At 43.2% G+C, this 18,037-nt stretch overlaps 1 protein-coding gene across 1 annotated transcript in view; it reads left to right on the top strand.

Annotated features, from left to right (window-relative positions):
- Mttp (microsomal triglyceride transfer protein) overlaps positions 1-18,037 on the top strand; it is a 40,780-nt gene that overhangs the window by 20,749 nt on the left and 1,994 nt on the right. Inside the window, exons 11-17 of the mRNA XM_006970325.4 lie at positions 3,118-3,330; positions 5,002-5,213; positions 7,285-7,382; positions 7,472-7,593; positions 8,941-9,168; positions 14,617-14,741; positions 17,177-17,347. Of these exons, the coding sequence (XP_006970387.1) occupies positions 3,118-3,330; positions 5,002-5,213; positions 7,285-7,382; positions 7,472-7,593; positions 8,941-9,168; positions 14,617-14,741; positions 17,177-17,347 (1,169 nt within the window). The remainder of the gene's footprint in view (positions 1-3,117; positions 3,331-5,001; positions 5,214-7,284; positions 7,383-7,471; positions 7,594-8,940; positions 9,169-14,616; positions 14,742-17,176; positions 17,348-18,037) is intronic.

Genomic DNA, 18,037 nt, shown 5'->3' with positions numbered 1-18,037 from the left:
TTCTCACTGTGTAGTGTGTGTTAGTTATGAATTCACCTCGCATGGCTTTTATCACATGGGACATTCCTTTGACACCTAATTTGTAGAGAGTTACCAGAATAGAAGGTAACACTTTGATGTCTCGTCTTCATCTGTTGGGATGACCATATTGTTTTGGCCTTCACTCTGCTGATGTGGTCACTTACATTTGTTGATCTGCATATGCAAAACCATGGCTGAGTTATTTATGGGATGAATCTCAATTGTGTAGAATGTGTATGTTGGCATTTTAGTGTCCCCTTGCTGATTTAAAAAGGTTTATTGATTTTGTGTGTATGCATGTTTTGCCTGCATGTATGTAATTGCACTGCGTGTGTGCCTGGTACCTGTGAAGACCAGAAGAAAGAGCTTGATGCTCTGGAATTGGAGCTACCGATGATTGTGAGCTGCCATGTGGCTCTGAGAATTGAACCTGGGTCCTCTGCAAGAGCATCAAGTGCTTTTAACTGCCCAGCCATCTCTCCTCCTCCCTGCTGATGTTACTTCGTTAGAAGTGTCCAGTCTATGTTCAGCAGTGAACTCGGTTTCTGGTCTTCTGGGAGTGTCTTGGCTCTGGTATAGGGCAGTGCTTTGCACAGTGGCAGTGGTAGTATTCCCTTTAAATGTGACGCCATCTGGTTGTGGGCCTTTCCTTAATTACTCAGTCGGAATTGCTCATTGCCAGTGTCTTCACACTACGGAGGTTTCCATCATTTGGTCATGTTTGTTTGTTTCAAGTAGCTGGGCTGTGTCTCCAAGCTGCATAGTCTCCTGTGTACCACTCTCCTCACCGCCGACTCTGAGGACCTTTTGTGTTGTCTCATCAGTGATAACGTCTCATCTTTCATTTCTGATTTTGCCTATTTGAGTCTTTTATCTTCTTTTCTTATTCTAGCATAAGGTCTGTTGATTTTGATTATGTTTTTAAAAACTCAAAACTTTATTTTCATTGATTTTTTTGCATAATTTTCTACTTCATTTTTTTTCTTGTCTGGTTTTTGTTATTTTCTCTCTTCTGCTAATCTTGAGTTTCTTTTGTACTTGACAACAGTTATTTGAAACATAACATGTTGTTTATTTGAGATCCCTTTTGATGTCAGCAAGTATGCTGTAAGCTTTGTTCTCAGGGCTCTTTTACTGCAACCATGAAGTATGTTGTATTTCCATTTTCATTTACCTGAAGGTGTATTTTAAGTCTCTCTTTGATCTAATAGTTGTTCAGGAAAATATTGTTTAATTTCCACCTATTTGTTAATTTTCCTTGATTCCTTTCTGTTATTTGACTTCTAGTTTCACATAATTGTGGCTGGAAAATATTTGATGTGGTTTCAGTCCTCTTAAATTTGTTAACACTTGCAGTGTACCAGATATGGTGCTGCACACCTTTAATCTCAGCGCTTGGGAGGCACAGGGACCTGGAGCTCTCTGGTCTACATAGTGAGCTCCAGGCCAGCCAAGGCTACATAGTGAGACCCTGCCCACCCCCAAAAGCCCCCAAGCAACAACAACAACAACAAACCCCCAAACCTAATATATGATGTAGCCTGCAAATTTTCTGTCTATCCTTCAGAAGAAAATCTACTGTGTAGATATTGGATGTGATGTTCAGCTTATGACTCGGAGGCACTTGCCCCAAGTAGAGTTCATGTCAGATGTTTCCTTGTTGACTTTGTCTGGGTAACCTGTAAAGTTCTGTGTGTTTCTTGGGTTGCAGTATGTCTCCTTTCAGATCTCAGATGCTCTGTTGTTGCACTTATGGATGTCTGTAGTTCTTACTGTTCTCTTGATGACTCAACCCTTTACCACAATTGAATGATCTTCTTCATCTCTTTTGAGTGGTGTCCTTAGAGGCTATGGGACTCTACAACTTCCTCTTTGATTTGGAACCTTTTCTGTGATGAGTGCAATTGTCATATGTGAGTTTTAGTGATAGGAATTGACTTGCTGCTGATCACCTAGAACTTTGTATCTTTATTATATTTTCAAAAGTATCTTTATTTGCCTGAGTAGGCTATCAAATATCTCATCTGTTACATTAAAAAAAGAGAGAAAATAACTCACTTTGTAAGCATAACTAAATATGGAGAACCAAAGTAGATTAAAATCTAGCAATATCCATTAAGAGCCTGTTTTCCTATTTTACAATGTTAAAATGCTGAATATTATATATAGCCCCCTTTCCCTCATTCTTATTATGAGCAAGCATTCAGTCCCCATTTTCTTCTGCTAAAGAAAGACATCACTGTGTTGTTTTTTCTTCCAAATGCTTGTTATTAAAAACAATACGGAGAATCATTCTTGAGACTCCACAGGGAGCAGCCAAAGATAGATAAGCATTTGAGAAAGGGTCACTAACAAAGGGATGTTAAAATTTGGCAGAAATCAAATTTAGCATTACATCTAAGATATTTGAGAATGACAAATCTCTCCATTTTCAATTCCAATAATTATTAAATGGCTGATTTTTTTTAATCAGTTTCTGTGTTGAATATCACATTGTGGCTAAAGAAAAAATCCACATGTAAAAGCACCCAGTCAGCATTATTTAGTGAGCACGGACTTCATACTTTATAATGCACGTGCAGTAACCATGTATTCATCACAGCATGGCCATTCACCCAGCAGTCATATTATATTGAGTACAACAAATAATGGAGAGATGACTCACATAAGCAGGAGGGTACATATAGATCACATGCAAATATTGCTTTATTTTATCTAAGAGTCTTAAGCACCCATGAATCGTGCTATCACCAGGAGATCCAGGAGCCAAGCCCCATGGACGCTGTAGTATTAAACCATGAGTAAAAGGGTCTGGGGTATGGAACCACAGCTGCCTTTGTTTGAGGTGCTGAGGCAGTTCCCTCCACAAAGAATAACTGAGCTTCATCATTGACTGTTTGTGTTTGGAGTGTGTTAAAGACTAAATGCCCATTATTAATTATGCTCTGCTTCTCTAGAACATGTAAGCATACATTTGAGAAGACTTGGTACCTTTAGCAAGCTTTACTTGGCAGCCAAAGCAAAGTTCCCAGAAGTTGATTTTTTTTTGGTCTGAGTGTGAAGTTGGGCATTTGTCTAAGGTGTGTGGTGTTTTAGGCAGTGGTTGAAGCTAAGAAGCTAATCCTGGGAGGGCTTGAAAAGCCAGAGAAAAAGGAGGACACCACGATGTATCTGCTGGCTCTGAAGAACGCCCTGCTTCCTGAAGGCATCCCACTCCTTTTGAAGTACGCTGAGGCTGGAGAAGGGCCCGTCAGCCACCTGGCTACCACTGTTCTCCAGAGATATGATGTCTCCTTCATCACAGATGAGGTAAACACATGAGCAGAAGGAGGGAGGAAAAACACTTCTGGTAAACCAAATGCCATCTCCTCTCAAGTTCCTCTGCTTTTGTTTTTGTTTTTTTCTCACAACAATCACTCCATTATGCTTAGAAATAACTCTTAAGGTGTATTTAAGGCTGTTCTAAATCAGCCTCACATTTTGAACAGAGATGTCTTGTATCCTGAAACACATTTTCTTGTCTTGAGAAACAAATTCTAGTAGTTGGCCAGGTAGCTAAATTCTCTTTAGAAATATCTTTGCTTTTGTACATTTCAGAGCACTGTTAAAGTTTTCAACTGGTTGAAGTATGTGACCTCAACTGCTCATGGATGGTTTTTGGGAAGCCTCCTACATTGTGATTTTGTTAGAGCAGAGAGTGTTTCAATGGGAGCTTCCTTGACAGTGTTTACCACTGAGGATGCTGTCTGCCGCTGAGTGTCCTCCTACCATTTTGTATGAAAGGTAGTTGGCTGTGAGGCATGAGGTGTGGGCTTTTAAGAATGACCAACCTAGCTATAATTCTGGGTGGTCCTTTCCTAGTTGTTTGTTCTTGGGTAGGTTACTGAACTCCGACAAGTCTGAGAGCAAGGGCAAGATTTGAAGAAATGGGAAAAGGCAAGAGACAAGAAGAACTGAAGAAAATGGTATATGTAGAATAAAGATTCAAGAGAGGTGTTGTAATCCCTTAGAGAAACCAATTCTTGAAGGATCTAAAGTAGTCCTGTGAAACCTGTATTAATTCCTCTTGGAGACAATGCTTCCATGACCTAATTGTGTTCCACAAGACCCCACATCTCAAGGATCCTACCATGGTAACACCACCGCACTGATGACCACATGTAAACCTTGGGGAGACACATTCAAACCGCAGAGATTGGTACAGAGTGCCAATGTGGGGAGACTGTGCGTGAGCTGGGGTTGGGAATATTTGCAAACTGTTTCTCTTTTTAGCATGAACATAAAACTACTTTTAGAAATGGGCACATAAATTTTCTATTAAAAAAGAGGGGAAAGGAATCTGAGCTCCTTTATTGTAAGAGAATACCAGTTCATATTGCCTTCTCCCCCACAAATTCCCATTGCCGTGGCAGCCTTAGAAGTCTATATCAGGTAATACCAAGCACTGTTGCAAAACACATGGACTGCAAAACCTTACAGTTGATCCACAGTTTAGTACTCATGCTGTGTCTAACGTGGGTTAGGAACACGTGGCTTTGTGTCCACAGCAGTCCTGAAAGAGATGCAGAAGGCATGCCAGGTCTTACCTGCCTCTGCCTAAGTGCCATCCACGTCAATTCTGTCCACAGTCCAGTAGCCAGCCTAGTCACACGGGATCAACCTGATTCAGAGGAATCTAGCAAATGCAGTAAGACATGTATATCTAAACATTCTCTTACTACAATATCAACTTTAAATTATTACATTAATTTATTGAGTGTGTGTGTATGTGTGTGCATGCGTGTAACATGACACACATGCAGAGTTGAGGAAACAACTTTTTGAAGTCAGTACTCTCCGTCCACCACGTGGGTCCAGAGGGTTGAACCCATGTCATCAGGCTTGGCCACAGAGACCTGTATCTGATGACCCATCTCACTGTCCCTACAACATCAACTTTAAAACTCCATGGGTGTGATAAGGTGGAACGTCTTCTAACAGGTGAAGAAGACCTTGAACAGGATTTACCACCAGAATCGTAAGGTTCATGAGAAGACTGTGCGCACTGCTGCTGCTGCTGTGATCTTAAAGAACAATCCTTCCTACATGGATGTGAAGAACATTCTGCTGTCTATTGGGGAACTTCCCAAAGAAATGAATAAATACATGCTCACCTTTGTGCAAGACATCCTGCATTTTGAAATGCCTTCGAGGTACGATGTATTCCATATGCTTCTTCTTACTCATGCCTATTTGTATATTGATGTGGTGCATACATAGCTAACAATCGTGACCTGGTCATTTCACAAGGTAGTGTTACATAAACCCAGTGAATGTCAAGTTTCTCCAAAGAAACGCTTTACTGAGTCAGATAAAACAGCTTCCCTTTTGCTGGTTGAGATTTGGAACTGTTACTCTGGGTATCTACTCAGTGTGGTAAATATATAGATCACCAAATGTTAAGAACGTTTTAAAGTCAAATTGCATTTTCAACAAGACTATTTTTGTAAGTAGCACAATGAGATGAAGCATTCTCAACAAATGCTCTTTCCTCTTAACTTTTCAAATGTGAAGAATTTTTGAAGACTTCTGTCACAACTCCCCTGAATTTGCTGCTGAAGTTACAAATCTTAGTCACGGCCCACTGTTTAGGAAAAGCTGGGGTCTGCACAGCAGTTCCCGTGGACTTTGGTGTGCTCGGTCACTCTCGCTGGACTCACTTCGTTCCATTTCCCAAGTGCCCCTTCCTAATTCACTCTGAACTTCCCTCTTGAGGGTATCTCTCCCAAAGCTCCTGCTCACTGGAATTAGAGAGGGATGTTCATCTTCTCTGCCATACACAAGGAATACTTCCCCCAGGGAAGACCCAGTGTGCGGATTCCTTAGAGAAAAGGAAAACAGGAATAGGGTTGGGTGGAAGTAAAAGACAAGAAAATCAAAATAAGAGGAATGAGAAATCGGAAGCAGAAGGAAGGGGAAATTAGCAGGGGAAGAAGGGAGGGCGGAGCAGGCCAGCTGGAGGGAGGTGAGTGGGATCCGGAGCAGGAAGGAACCCTGGCCTTGCTGGCCTGTATGGATCAGGTTCTTCTGTTCCTTCCTTGTTACTGACACACCTTGGAGGAGGCCTTGGTGTGTCTGTTGCCTCTGCTTTGGGAACCTAGCGATTTGGGGGCAGGAAAGAGGAGGTAGTGGGGCAGAGAGCAGCCTAAGAAATGGAAAGAAGCCGTGGTAAACATTTACATCCGATTCTCAGTAACAAAACCCTTAGAGCTGGAAGGGATGTTAAGGTCAACTTTGCTTGGTATGGGTCTCTTTCCAGTGTAGGGTGGTTTTGTTTGTTTGTTTTCCTGGCAAGTTGTACCAGACTCCACTTGCCTCTCCCCAGTGCCAGGAAGCTCACTGCCACTTAGCAAACCTGTGCCACTTTGGAGACTTCATTATTGTGTGTTCCTATACACTGATGCCATCATATTGGCTCTGGCACAGAGCAGAGTGTGTCCAATGTTCACCCACATGGAAACCCTCTGAATATTTGAGAACATGACCTTTTCACTTCCAAGCCAAAAATTGAATGAACTGGTGATACCGGTATATAGGGGAGGTATAGAGTACCATTCCTTCTTGCAAAATGTTTCTGCCTCAGACCTAGGCCTGGTTTACTTTAGTTGATTACTGGCGAGGGGGAAGAGTGACATGTTGTAATTTTACTATTATTGATTGATTAGTATGACCTGATGAGAAATGAAAAGATCTCAATGCTGAGTACATAACCAGGACACAGGCCTGAAGTAAGAGGAGAGAACCATTCTCCTGTGGGCTTTATTGAGCTTTTTCTGTAGTGGAAAATGCATAGATAGCAATCCTGGAAACTGACTGTTTTGGATCATCTGCCAATGGTGATTTTAGAAGGTATAGGAAAGTAAAGAAAATGTGTGTGCAGTCCTGTTTGACACAGCTTCCTTAAATTTATATACTGTTTTAACAACACAGCTATGATGACTCAAACTGTGTTTTCTGCCCAAAGTGTCCACCAGTCAGCTGAAGACATCTCATTGCTGGGCACCCTTCCCTTTGTCCTTTTGACACCAAACTAGTTTCGATATTTGAGGAATGAAGGGAAAGCCCACACCTGGCCACTGGTGCCCAGCTGGTACTTCCTCCAGTCTTGTGGCATGAGGAAAATGTGGCCTTCTTCTCATAACGCTGAGGATTTGGTCACATTCCCAATTTGATTTGGGAAACAGACATTGCTGTGAATGAGAAATCTTCTCTTCTGTGTTGCAGCAAAATGATCCGTCGAGTCCTGAAGGAGATGGTTGCTCACAATTATGACCGTTTCTCCAAGAGTGGGTCCTCTTCTGCCTATACTGGCTACATAGAACGTAAGTGACCCCCAAAGAGCTTCCCATCCCACCCCCTTTCGTCAGCACTGCCAAACTGTTCCTGAGTCCTGTGGTTATTTTGTTGTTAGGTAGCCCCCGCGCGGCATCCACATACAGCCTTGACCTGCTGTACTCGGGTTCTGGCATTCTGAGGAGAAGTAACCTGAACATCTTCCAGTACGTCGGGAAGACAGATCTTCATGGTAGTCAGGTACCTTATGTCCCATGAGTTACTAATCAAAGAAACTGGTGTGAGGAAAAATGACATATACAGAGAGTAGCGTTACAGAACACGCTCGTAAGCCAGTGGTGGTTTCTGTCATAAAGCTTCACATCTGAAGTTGAAACCCAAGTAGTTGGGTTTGCTTCACTTTCCAGACGTCTGTCTGTAACTACACACACACACACACACACACACACACACACACACACACACACAGACTTGAAGTTGTGCCAGAATTTCTATCTGTAACTCCAAACACACATACATGTACAGACTTGAAGCTGTGCCAGAAGTTGCTAGTAAAACTTGCAATCATAGATGCATTGCTTGGGTGTTTCTAAGTGTTTAATTTTATGCCCTTTTGCTCATCTCTGCAGAGACTGGAATCTCCTACAAGAAACTTCATAATACAATGTACAGCTCCCAAAGAGTTAATTCAAATTTCTCCAGTACTGCTAGGAGACAAGAATCAAGTGTCGGCAGTTGAGAACTGGTTGAACTTTAGTCCAAAATTAAATGATGATTTATTGTTATTGTGAACTATACCATCAGTTTAGTTTAATGACTCTCAGATTGTAGCCTTCTAATTGAAGCTATTCAAGCTTCAGAAATGATCCATGGCTATGGGAACTTGATATGAAATGCCCACACCCTTCAGTAGCACCATGGTCAGAATCTCATACCCTCCATGCCAAGGCATTGCCATTTGCTTTCTGATATGCACTTGAGAATGCCAAGCATACAGTGGTTAGTGCCTGACTATGCAGGATTGAAAATATGCAAAATTCTTTACATGCTAGTCATCAGGGTGCGAGCTTCCTCATAGTGTGGCCTTGTTTTATGGTCGGGGTGAAAGTTTGACATGGAGGGGTATGAATGTCCCCTCTCAGAACAGCAGATTGGGCGGCACTGCCATGCCTCTCCATCTCCTTTCAGAGGCTCGAGAAGATGGCAGGTCCACTGTATGAGACATGGTGGGGAGATTAAGCATCTCCAATGATGCCCTCCAACAGAAGGCCTGTGGTCTTTGTAGTCACAGAGAAGGCATTCAAGCCCTGCTTCTGCCTCATACTAGCCAAGTGAATATTCACCTGTCTTCACTCATCTACTAAATGAATAAAATCTTCCATACATCCAAGGGTGGTTTTGAAGATTACATGGAGAGAGCTAATTTCTATTATGTTCAGGCACAGAGGTTTGGTTTTTATTCTAGCCTAATTACAGATGATATTTAGTCTGGGCCCTGGAAAAGTTCTGTTTGTAGCTCAGAGGCATCTCCATCGTTGTGGAGCGGTGGGGGCGGTGGTCATCAACCTTGTGTCCTTTTCTCCCTAGGTGGTCATCGAAGCTCAGGGGCTGGAAAGCTTAATTGCGGCCACTCCTGATGAAGGGGAGGAAAACCTTGACTCCTATGCTGGCATGTCAGCCATCCTGTTTGATGTTCAGCTCAGACCTGTCACTTTTTTCAATGGATACAGTGATTTGATGTCCAAAATGCTGTCGGCGTCTGGTGACCCTGTCAGTGTGGTGAAAGGGCTTATTCTGCTAATAGACCATTCCCAGGTAACTCTCTACCTCTCTCAGCCTGCAAGTGCCTATTGAGTCCTGGCACAGTGTGTGTGTGTGTGTGTGTGTGTGTGTGTGTGTGTGTGTGTGTGTGTGTGCATGTTTGTGCACAGTAAGTAGGTCTTTGCACAATCAGAGCTTGTGGAAGCTAGAGGTCATTCTCACATGTCTTCCCCAGTTGCTTTCCAGCTTCTTTTTGAGACAGTCACTCACTGACTCTGGAGCATGCTCAGTTACATTATAATGGCCAGGCAGCAAGCCTCAGAGCTTCGGCTCTCTCCACCGCCCCTGCACTGGGGTTACAGATGTGCACTACCGTGCCTTGATTTCGTGTGAGTGACGGGGACTGAAATCAGGTCGTACGCTTGTGCAGCAGACACTACCCACCTGAGCCTCTCTCAGCCCACCAGACACATTTTAAGCGTGTCTAGAAAGTGCAGGTGACAGCTCTGTGGGTCTCGGAGCTCACCCTCTGTGCATTTGGTCCTCCTGCTATTGTTGCTCTTTCTCCTTCGCTAGACACAAGTACCATTTGCTTTCTCTGTTATTAGCTGCTTCGTGGAGAATGCCTGGGTGCAACAGAGCAGCGATGGCATTACCTGCATCCTTGGCTTTCCTGCACTCAGAGCTTGGCTATTTATCCCGAATTCGGGAGCTGAGCTAGCTGGCATTGTAATGACAATGATTATGAAAATCAGTATGCTGCCTCATTTTCATGATGTCATACTAGTGAAGGCCTGATGAACCACTGCTCACGCCAGCCCATGTTTCAGATTCCTTCTTAGAGAAGCTTGCTCATTCGTAGAGAAAAGAAGTACTTTCACTTCCTTGACCTTTGGGATTTTTTTACCGTGCTCGTTGGCTCTAAGTCTTAGAATACTCCCTTTTATATGGAAGACTTTCAGTGACTAAGACACTATGGGATTCAGATGCTATGCCCAGGTGGATTTTCTGAGAAACAGAAGAGAATTCATCTGAACAGCCCTTAAAATGAGTGTTTGATGCTTACATTTTTTCTTTAATGTTTTGACTTATGTCCTGCCTTAGCACAATGATATTAAAAAAATGGAAAAATACTAGGTAACATCTTATGAGGGCATTGTTATATACTCTAATTCACATTTATTATATTGATGTGTTATATGGAGATTTCATTTAAAATTTACATACTCTGAGGCTGGCTTCTTTTGTGATATGGTGACATCATACATGGCAGCCTAAGTTTGAGCTCGGCTTTTACCACTTCCTTGGTGTGATCTTGGGAAGGAAGCTATGGAATAGCTTCAAGTCCTGGTCTCCTACTACAAAGTGAGGCAGTTACAACAGATCTGAAGATTTTTCTCAGCTGTATCATTTTTCACTGAATCATTTGAGGATTCTGTTTTTTTAGGTTCTGGTTATGAAGTCATGGGTTTTAAGAGCTAGGAAACCTTAAGTATCACATTTTGTTAAAACGTACCCCAAAACATTAGTGGCTAGAATTAAACATTATGTCTCTATCTTTATAGATCCTTATATAAATTCAAAGTAGATATAGATCTCAAAAACAAAAAAATTGATAGTTTGATTTTTATGATGTAATAAGCATTTGGAAATAGGCAGTCCAGGGTTAACACAGTAATCCTCAGGGACCAGAATCTTTGCACTTCAGTTCAGCCTGCCTAACTCACTATGTAGAGCAGGCTGGCCCCAAACTCACAGAGATCCGCCTGCCTCTGCCTCCCAAGTGCTGGGATTAAGGGCTCGCACTATCATGCCCAGCCTTACTCTGACTTTTAATCTCACACTGGTCAACTTGTGACTCTGTGATAGCCACTCCCCTTCTGGCACAACACCCAGACCCCTAAAGAAGGAGGAGAAGGATGAAGAGCTGGATGGCCACCCAGAAGCCTGGATAGAATATTCCTGACCACAGTGGTCATGAGGCTATCTCTAGCTGCAAGGGAAGCTGGGTTTTCCAGCTTTCCTGGGTGTTGGTGCACTTTGGAGAAAAGCAGGTTTCTTTTCATGTGAATGAAGAGGAGAACTAGAGGTGCCACTCATACTCTCCAGTCCTCCAGTCATACATAAATAAACACTCAGTGCTGGCAGACCTGTAAAGGGCAGAGAGTGACTATTTCAGGCTTCAAGAGCCAAATGGTCTTGATGCACCTATGCAGCCTTATGATTACAGAGTGAAAACAGCCATCAGCAGTCTATTACCTGAGTAGAGCTGTGTTCCAATAAAATGCTATTTACAAAAACAGCCAGTGAAGCAGAACGATTTCCTGCAAGCTATAGTTTGTTAATCCCTGACTTAAATTTTCTTGTATGGTTTTCCTATTCATTAAGATACTGCACCCTAGGCAAGGTGTGGTCTATGAGAGAGTGCCCCTTCACTGTTAAACATAACCAGTGTCCATGTGTGTCAGGCTAAGAATTCGGCAGACCTGAGGTTATTTCACCAATAAGCTCCCGAGGCCCCAGGCTCTGCAGGACACTCCAGCAATGCCATCCTAGCCTCAGAAGCACATACCACTCCAGGTCAAGTGCTGACATTGAAAGAAACACTGGCAGCTGGCAGCCTGTCACAGCCACCAGGGCAGATAGAATTACTCAGTGCTCTCTCTCTCTCTCTCTCTCTCTCTCTCTCTCTCTCTCTCTCTCTCTCTCTGTTTCTGTGTGGGTGTCTTCCTCTGTCTCTCTCTGTGTCTCTGTCTCTGTGTGTCTGTCTGTCTGTCTCTGTCTCTCTGTGTGTCTGTCTCTGTCTATGTGTGTATATGTCTGTCTCTCTGTGTGTGTCTGTATCTCTGTCTCTGTGTGTGTCTCTGTCTCTCTGTGTATATGTCTGTCTGTCTGTCTGTCTCTCTCTCTCTCTCTGTCTCTGTCTCTCTGTTTCTGTCTCTCACTGGATTACATTTCAGCGATGGTATCCAAGAAAGAGGAGCTTCTTAAGCCAAGAAATAACGTATTTTCTTAAGTAGAAGCAGTGAGATGAGCTGTCAAAATGTCAGGGCCTATTCTATAAGAAACACCTTGTAGTTCATAGTTAAAAAGCAAAGGGATCACATCAACCACAAACCCAAAGTTCCAGCATCTTCTTCCTCTAGTCCCTAGACAAAACATTAAATAAATGTATACTCTGGGCCAGCTGAGGACTTAAGTTTATTCTCTATCTTCTTTGCAATATTCCTCCGAACAGACTTTCTTACAGACTGTGAAACAGAGTTGTAACTATGTGACAGCTGCGTACAGCAGCTGAACAGTCCCATCCTTAGACACGGTCTGGGTAGTGCTCCACGGGAAGCCTCTGAGCCATCGTTTTCCTGTCAGTGAAGAAATACAATGGCTTCAGTGGAGAGCAGCATGATGTTTGACTTCTCACGTGTAAGGCTTTGGGCACACAGGTGCTCAAAATCTGTTAGTTCCACTCATTTAAGTTTCTTAAAGAACTAGAACCTCCCCACTCTATGGTTTAGTCCCATTTCCAGAGTCAAGGGAGGGGTGGGGTGGGGGAGATGGGCATGTCGGTTTGTCCTCATAAGTAGATCCCGTAGAATTCCTTGTGACTACATACATATAAGAGCTCTTCCTTTGGAGGAAGAGAATCATCGAGAAAGCCAAAGTGTTTCTCCAAATCACTTGCAGTGAAAATGCTCTTCTCACACGGGCATTTTAGCTGATAACTGTGAAGTGCTCTTTTCTGTGGCCTAGATGCTTTGACATCCAGGTAATGTACAGCTATGGGAAGGTGGGGATCTACATCTCAGGGTCCACTGGACTAAATGGATCAACAGGTCTATAGATTTCCAATCAAGAAAATAAGATTATGCACAGGAAGGAGTATTTCTGAGGCAGGACACTATAGGAGTTACTTGGCATCAGGCATGGGCACGGTGTGCAGCAGACCTGGTGCCATCCCTGGTTTTCAGAGGCTTAGGTACACCTTTGGGCATGATTATTGTGGGTTTTACAGGACAGGATGTGATTCTTTACATTAGTCATGAAGCATGACTTAGTCCCTGCATCCTATGCGAGCCACATTTTTGTCCTAGTGTACACATGGCGTGAAGCATGCTTAGGGATGTCCCCTTATGTGTCCCAACCCTGGCACAGAGCACTCAGGAGTGTCCTTCAGAATGAAAGCATTTTCATATCAGGGTCACACTTTCTTATTCTTCTTGGGTGTGAACCAGTTCTCTGAGGTTTCCTGCCATATTTGATATTTCTATTTGTTTGAAATTCAGAGAGAACAGCACAGTCCTTTCTAAAAAGTGCAATCATGGCATTTGTGCCTGGCAAATGCATGGCTTTTTTGGTCTGCTTATGGCAGCTACACAAAGAAGTTAGTCATGCTCTTAGCTGCCAGGAACTCTTAACGTCTTTGGAGGAATACCAGAGTGAAGGGTACAGAGCTTCATTACCAGAATCATTATCACATTCAGCACTGCCTCAGACCGCCTGATTTCAGTCTAGCACGGAACGTCTTCAGCCAGCATCACCCCACTTAATGCACATGGAAAGTAGGGGAGTTAAAGTCTGAACACAGGCAAACAATACAAAGCAGCGAGCTTCAGATGATAAGACAACCAGCCAGGAGGCCATCTTTTTAAACGGCCACCATGCCTTTGGGAAATAAAGTTGAGTTTGTGCTAGGCTTGACCACTGTTTGGAGTCATTGCCAATGTCAATCAGCAGGGTGCAGAAGCTTAGTTCAGCTGCCTCCTCTTCCTGTCCTTTTCTAGCTTACCTAGGCAGTTCCCGGAACTGCACTGGGAATTTTCTTCCTGCCTTTTTGTTTGCCAGAAGATGTAGTTGCCTGTGTTTGCCCCAACATAAAACCAGAGAAGTGCTTAAGGACTTGAAGAGATCATTTTGTCCAATCTCATGTTTCCAAAAAATGCCATGGCTGGGCTGCTGATGGAAATGCCTTCGTCTTCCTGGTCCAGGGGTTCTCAAATTTAGTTGTGTCAGAATCACATGAATGTATTTTAGAAGGAGGTCGTTGGGCGCCCATCCCCAAGAGTTTCTAAGTCAGTAGGTGTGGGGTACCTGAGAACTGCATTTTGAAACTTTTCCTAGATAGTGCTGACTCTCTACCGAAAGCTACACATTGAAAATGAATTGCCCCTCCAAAGAGAGGCAATGATCGAAGGAAACAGCCTTCTCGGTTGATACTCCAATCCTCCACTCTTTTAACTGACTGACTTAGCAATGCCTTCTTTTGGTGCCCAAGATTAGGGTAACATATTTCCAAGCCTTCTTCACTAGGGGTGTAGTTTGGTGGCAGAGCAGGAGCCTAGTAGGTGAGAGGCCCTGAGCTTGTGCTGGAACAAACAAGTGAGCGTCGATATGAGAGTCCTCCAGCAGCACAGGTCGAGTGTTCACTGTACAGCAGGGAGTCAAGTGTGTCTCGGTTAGAGGCATTAACTCATTTGTGCTCATTACCGTATTGTTTGCTTCCAGGATATTCAGCTGCAATCTGGACTAAAGGCAAATATGGAAATCCAGGGTGGTCTGGCTATTGACATTTCAGGTTCCATGGAATTCAGTCTGTGGTATCGTGAGTCTAAAACCCGAGTGAAAAATCGGTAAGCACAATGCAAAGAAATGCAGGGCTATGTCTCGGGTGCTGTCTGCACTTCCGACTTTAACATATCTGTGCTGTTCGTTTGTGATTGTAAGCGTGGGGTGGGAAATGATTGTGGGAGTTCATTACATCCATAGCATCTTAGAAACGGGTTGATCGAGCATCAAGGGTCTTCTGCTTCTAAAGACACCCACAGACAATGCAGATCCACATGAAGGCTCATTCTCTTCATATTTCACTTTAGTAGTTGACTGTTCTCTTCCTCGGGGTTTCTATTGCTGTAATAAAACACCATGACCAGAAACAAGTTTGGGAGGAGAGTCGTAGTGAGGGACGGCTTGCAGTCCATCCCCAGGGGAAGGTGAGGAAGGAATACACAGCAGGAACAGAGAGCAGACAGAGTGCTGCATACTGACTTGCTCAGCCTGCATTTTTTACATAGCACCCAGGGCCACCAGCCTAGGAGTGGCAACACAGTCAAGGGGCTGGACCCTCCCACATCAGCTACTAATGAAGAAAATGCCTTACACACATGTCTGCCTTGTGAGTCCCTCTTCCCAAATGACTCTGACCTGTGTGAAGCTGACTTCAGGCTGGCCAGCACAGTTGATCCCTTGGCAACCTGATGAACAAACCTATTACTGTTGAACCATAGCCTTCCTTTCTTGTTCATCCCCAAGGTCTCATGTTAATATTACAGTATAAAACGTAAATTTAAAGCTTATCTCTGTTGTTGGTATTAGGATCTCTCTTCATTTGCTAATTCCGCTGGGTTAAATAAAATGATAATCTCATTTTTAATCAAATTTTAATTTTTTTTCTGAATGAAAATTAGAAATAAAAGGGACGACATGACTGTTGCTAGGTATGGTGGAGGAGAAAGTTCACTGTAGATAAAAGAGAGAGCACAGCCAGAGGAAGGGACATTGAGGAGGTGAAGAATGAAATGACCGAGCCTGGCCGTGTGAGGAGAGCTGGGTGAGGGGAGACCCAGAAGAATAAAGGGTAGACAAAAGGGGCTGGGTAACCCAAAATGACATATGGAAGGGCAGCTGAGGGGAGGGCAGCCCAGCCCTTGGGCTGGAGAAGCTTAGGGTATGGGGTGGGGTGTGCCAGCCATAACCTGTAACAGGTAGGGGCTGGGGGCTGCTGGGAGAACCTGGTGACCAGGTCTGCTTTGATATGTTAAATAGGCACCTCAGATGGCCACTTGTCCCAGGTTTGAGACCTAACGTTTTCGTTGTGTATTCATTGTATGTAAGCACACTTTCACATAAGTATACATTGTGTATTCATTGTACATAAGCACACTTTCACGTAAGTATACATTGTGTATTCATTGTATATAAGCGCACTTTCACATAAGTATACATTGTGTATTCATTGTATATAAGCGCACTTTCACATAAGTATACATTGTGTGTTGAGGCCATTTCCTCTCCACCCCTCCCAGTGTCCTTATTAACTGTTCTGTCTTCTATCTTTCATTTGCCTATTCATTCACTTAAATAATATCCCTTAAACATTTGTTTGTGTGTAAGACAGTAGAAGATTCTGGTAAACAGCTGAAGATTAAAACAACCCATTGGCTTGTTTTCTACTGAGAACAACAGCAGTATTTATATTATATAAAAAATATAATTATTTTATAATTTGCCAGACAAAAACTAGTATCTCTCTTTTTTAAAATGTATAGGCATGTAAATTTGATTTCATTGTGAGCATAATTTGCCATCATTTTGTTGAAGTTTGCAACTGCTTAAAGAGATCCAAACTTGTACTAGATTTTTTTTTAACGTCTTCGTTGTCATCCAAGCCATATGCCCTAGTCATCCAACCTGTCTGTCTGTCTGTTGTGAGTGACCTCTGCTAATCCCGTCCTGTTTGCCTGCACATATCCCACTACAGGAAGGGCTCTTTGTCAAGCAGCTCTCTCAGGTGTCTTGGCAACTATATGCATGCCTCTAGCCAACCTTTGAGAAGTAATGAAATGGAGCTGAAATAGCTAACATGAAGCTGACAGAGAGAGTTAACAAGAAAATTATCATAAATGTCAGGTGTCCTCTTGATGTGTTCATACTTCTCTTTAAGAAACTGTGGGTGTTTCTGGGATTGAGAAAGGACCAGGTTCCAGGCGTATTTCATCTCGGTCCTTGGTACACACATCCCAAACACCATTATATGTGGTATGCACTTGGCTCCCATGTCTAGAATTCAAAGCAAGGGTGCCCAGAGAAAGAGCAACCCTTCTGTGGCCAATCTCTGCCACCACCATGTCCTGGTTCCAACAAGGCTTTATGTGTATTGAGGTCACTCTCCATTTTTAAGTGTTTCCTCCCAGTCTGCTGGGGCCATGAGTTGAGACTTCACCGGTGAAGTTCTGTTAGTCCTGCTCAGTTAAATGTGACAATAAGCGATGTTTTTCAAAACTTCCAGGGTGGCTGTGGTAATAAACAGTGATGTCACCGTGGACTCTTCCTTTGTGAAAGCCGGCCTGGAGAGCAGAGCGGAGACAGAGGCGGGTCTGGAGTTCATCTCAACGGTGCAGTTCTCACAGTACCCGTTCTTAGTCTGCATGCAGATGGACAGGGCCGAAGCTCCATTCAGGTAAACGCACTGTCACAGGAGTCCCGGAACCATTCCCGGTTCCCCAAGAGCTTGCGCTCAATCCTTCACATGCAGTTTGAGAATCAAAAGAATACAGAAGAAACCGAGTAAGCAACACGTTATCTTTAAAGAAGTGAGAAAACGATAGATAAAAGAAACAAACAAAAAACTCATTTTCTAACATGCCAAAGATCCATTCATTTGATATGGAACTAAATCCTATTTAATCTAGAAATAACTTTTTAAGGAAACAAAGGGGTTCAGTTTACTGTAGGAGTTATCATATAGTTTCAGAAAAAATACCTCATGCGCAATTTCTGTCTGGTGTCTTCACAATTGCTTCCTGGTCAAGGTACATCTGGCCATCCATTTCCTATGACCCAAGGGAGTCCACAGTTATTTGTGCAATGGCCACCTGACCTTGTTTAAGTTTGGACCCAGTCTTGAGAATTTGGCATTCTGAATTGTTTTTAAAGGGAGGGGTGGTTACAAAGCTTAGGTCCATAAAGCCCTATTATACAATGGCCCGTGGATCTTCACAACTCCTTTCCATTCTGGGCCTGCCTTCCATTAACGCCATGTCCTCGGGTCCAGTTGCCATTCTTTGTATCAGAACTGTCCATAGTAGTTTATGAAGGTTTCCTTGAACTATGTCTAACTGCAAGGTATAACTAGTAGCTTTGAAATAGC

Source organism: Peromyscus maniculatus, chromosome 6 (assembly GCF_049852395.1).
Source record: "Peromyscus maniculatus bairdii isolate BWxNUB_F1_BW_parent chromosome 6, HU_Pman_BW_mat_3.1, whole genome shotgun sequence".
NCBI classification, from domain to species: domain Eukaryota; kingdom Metazoa; phylum Chordata; class Mammalia; order Rodentia; family Cricetidae; genus Peromyscus; species Peromyscus maniculatus.
Note: the sequence above shows the minus strand (reverse complement) of the source record. Positions and strands in the feature narration are given on the sequence as shown.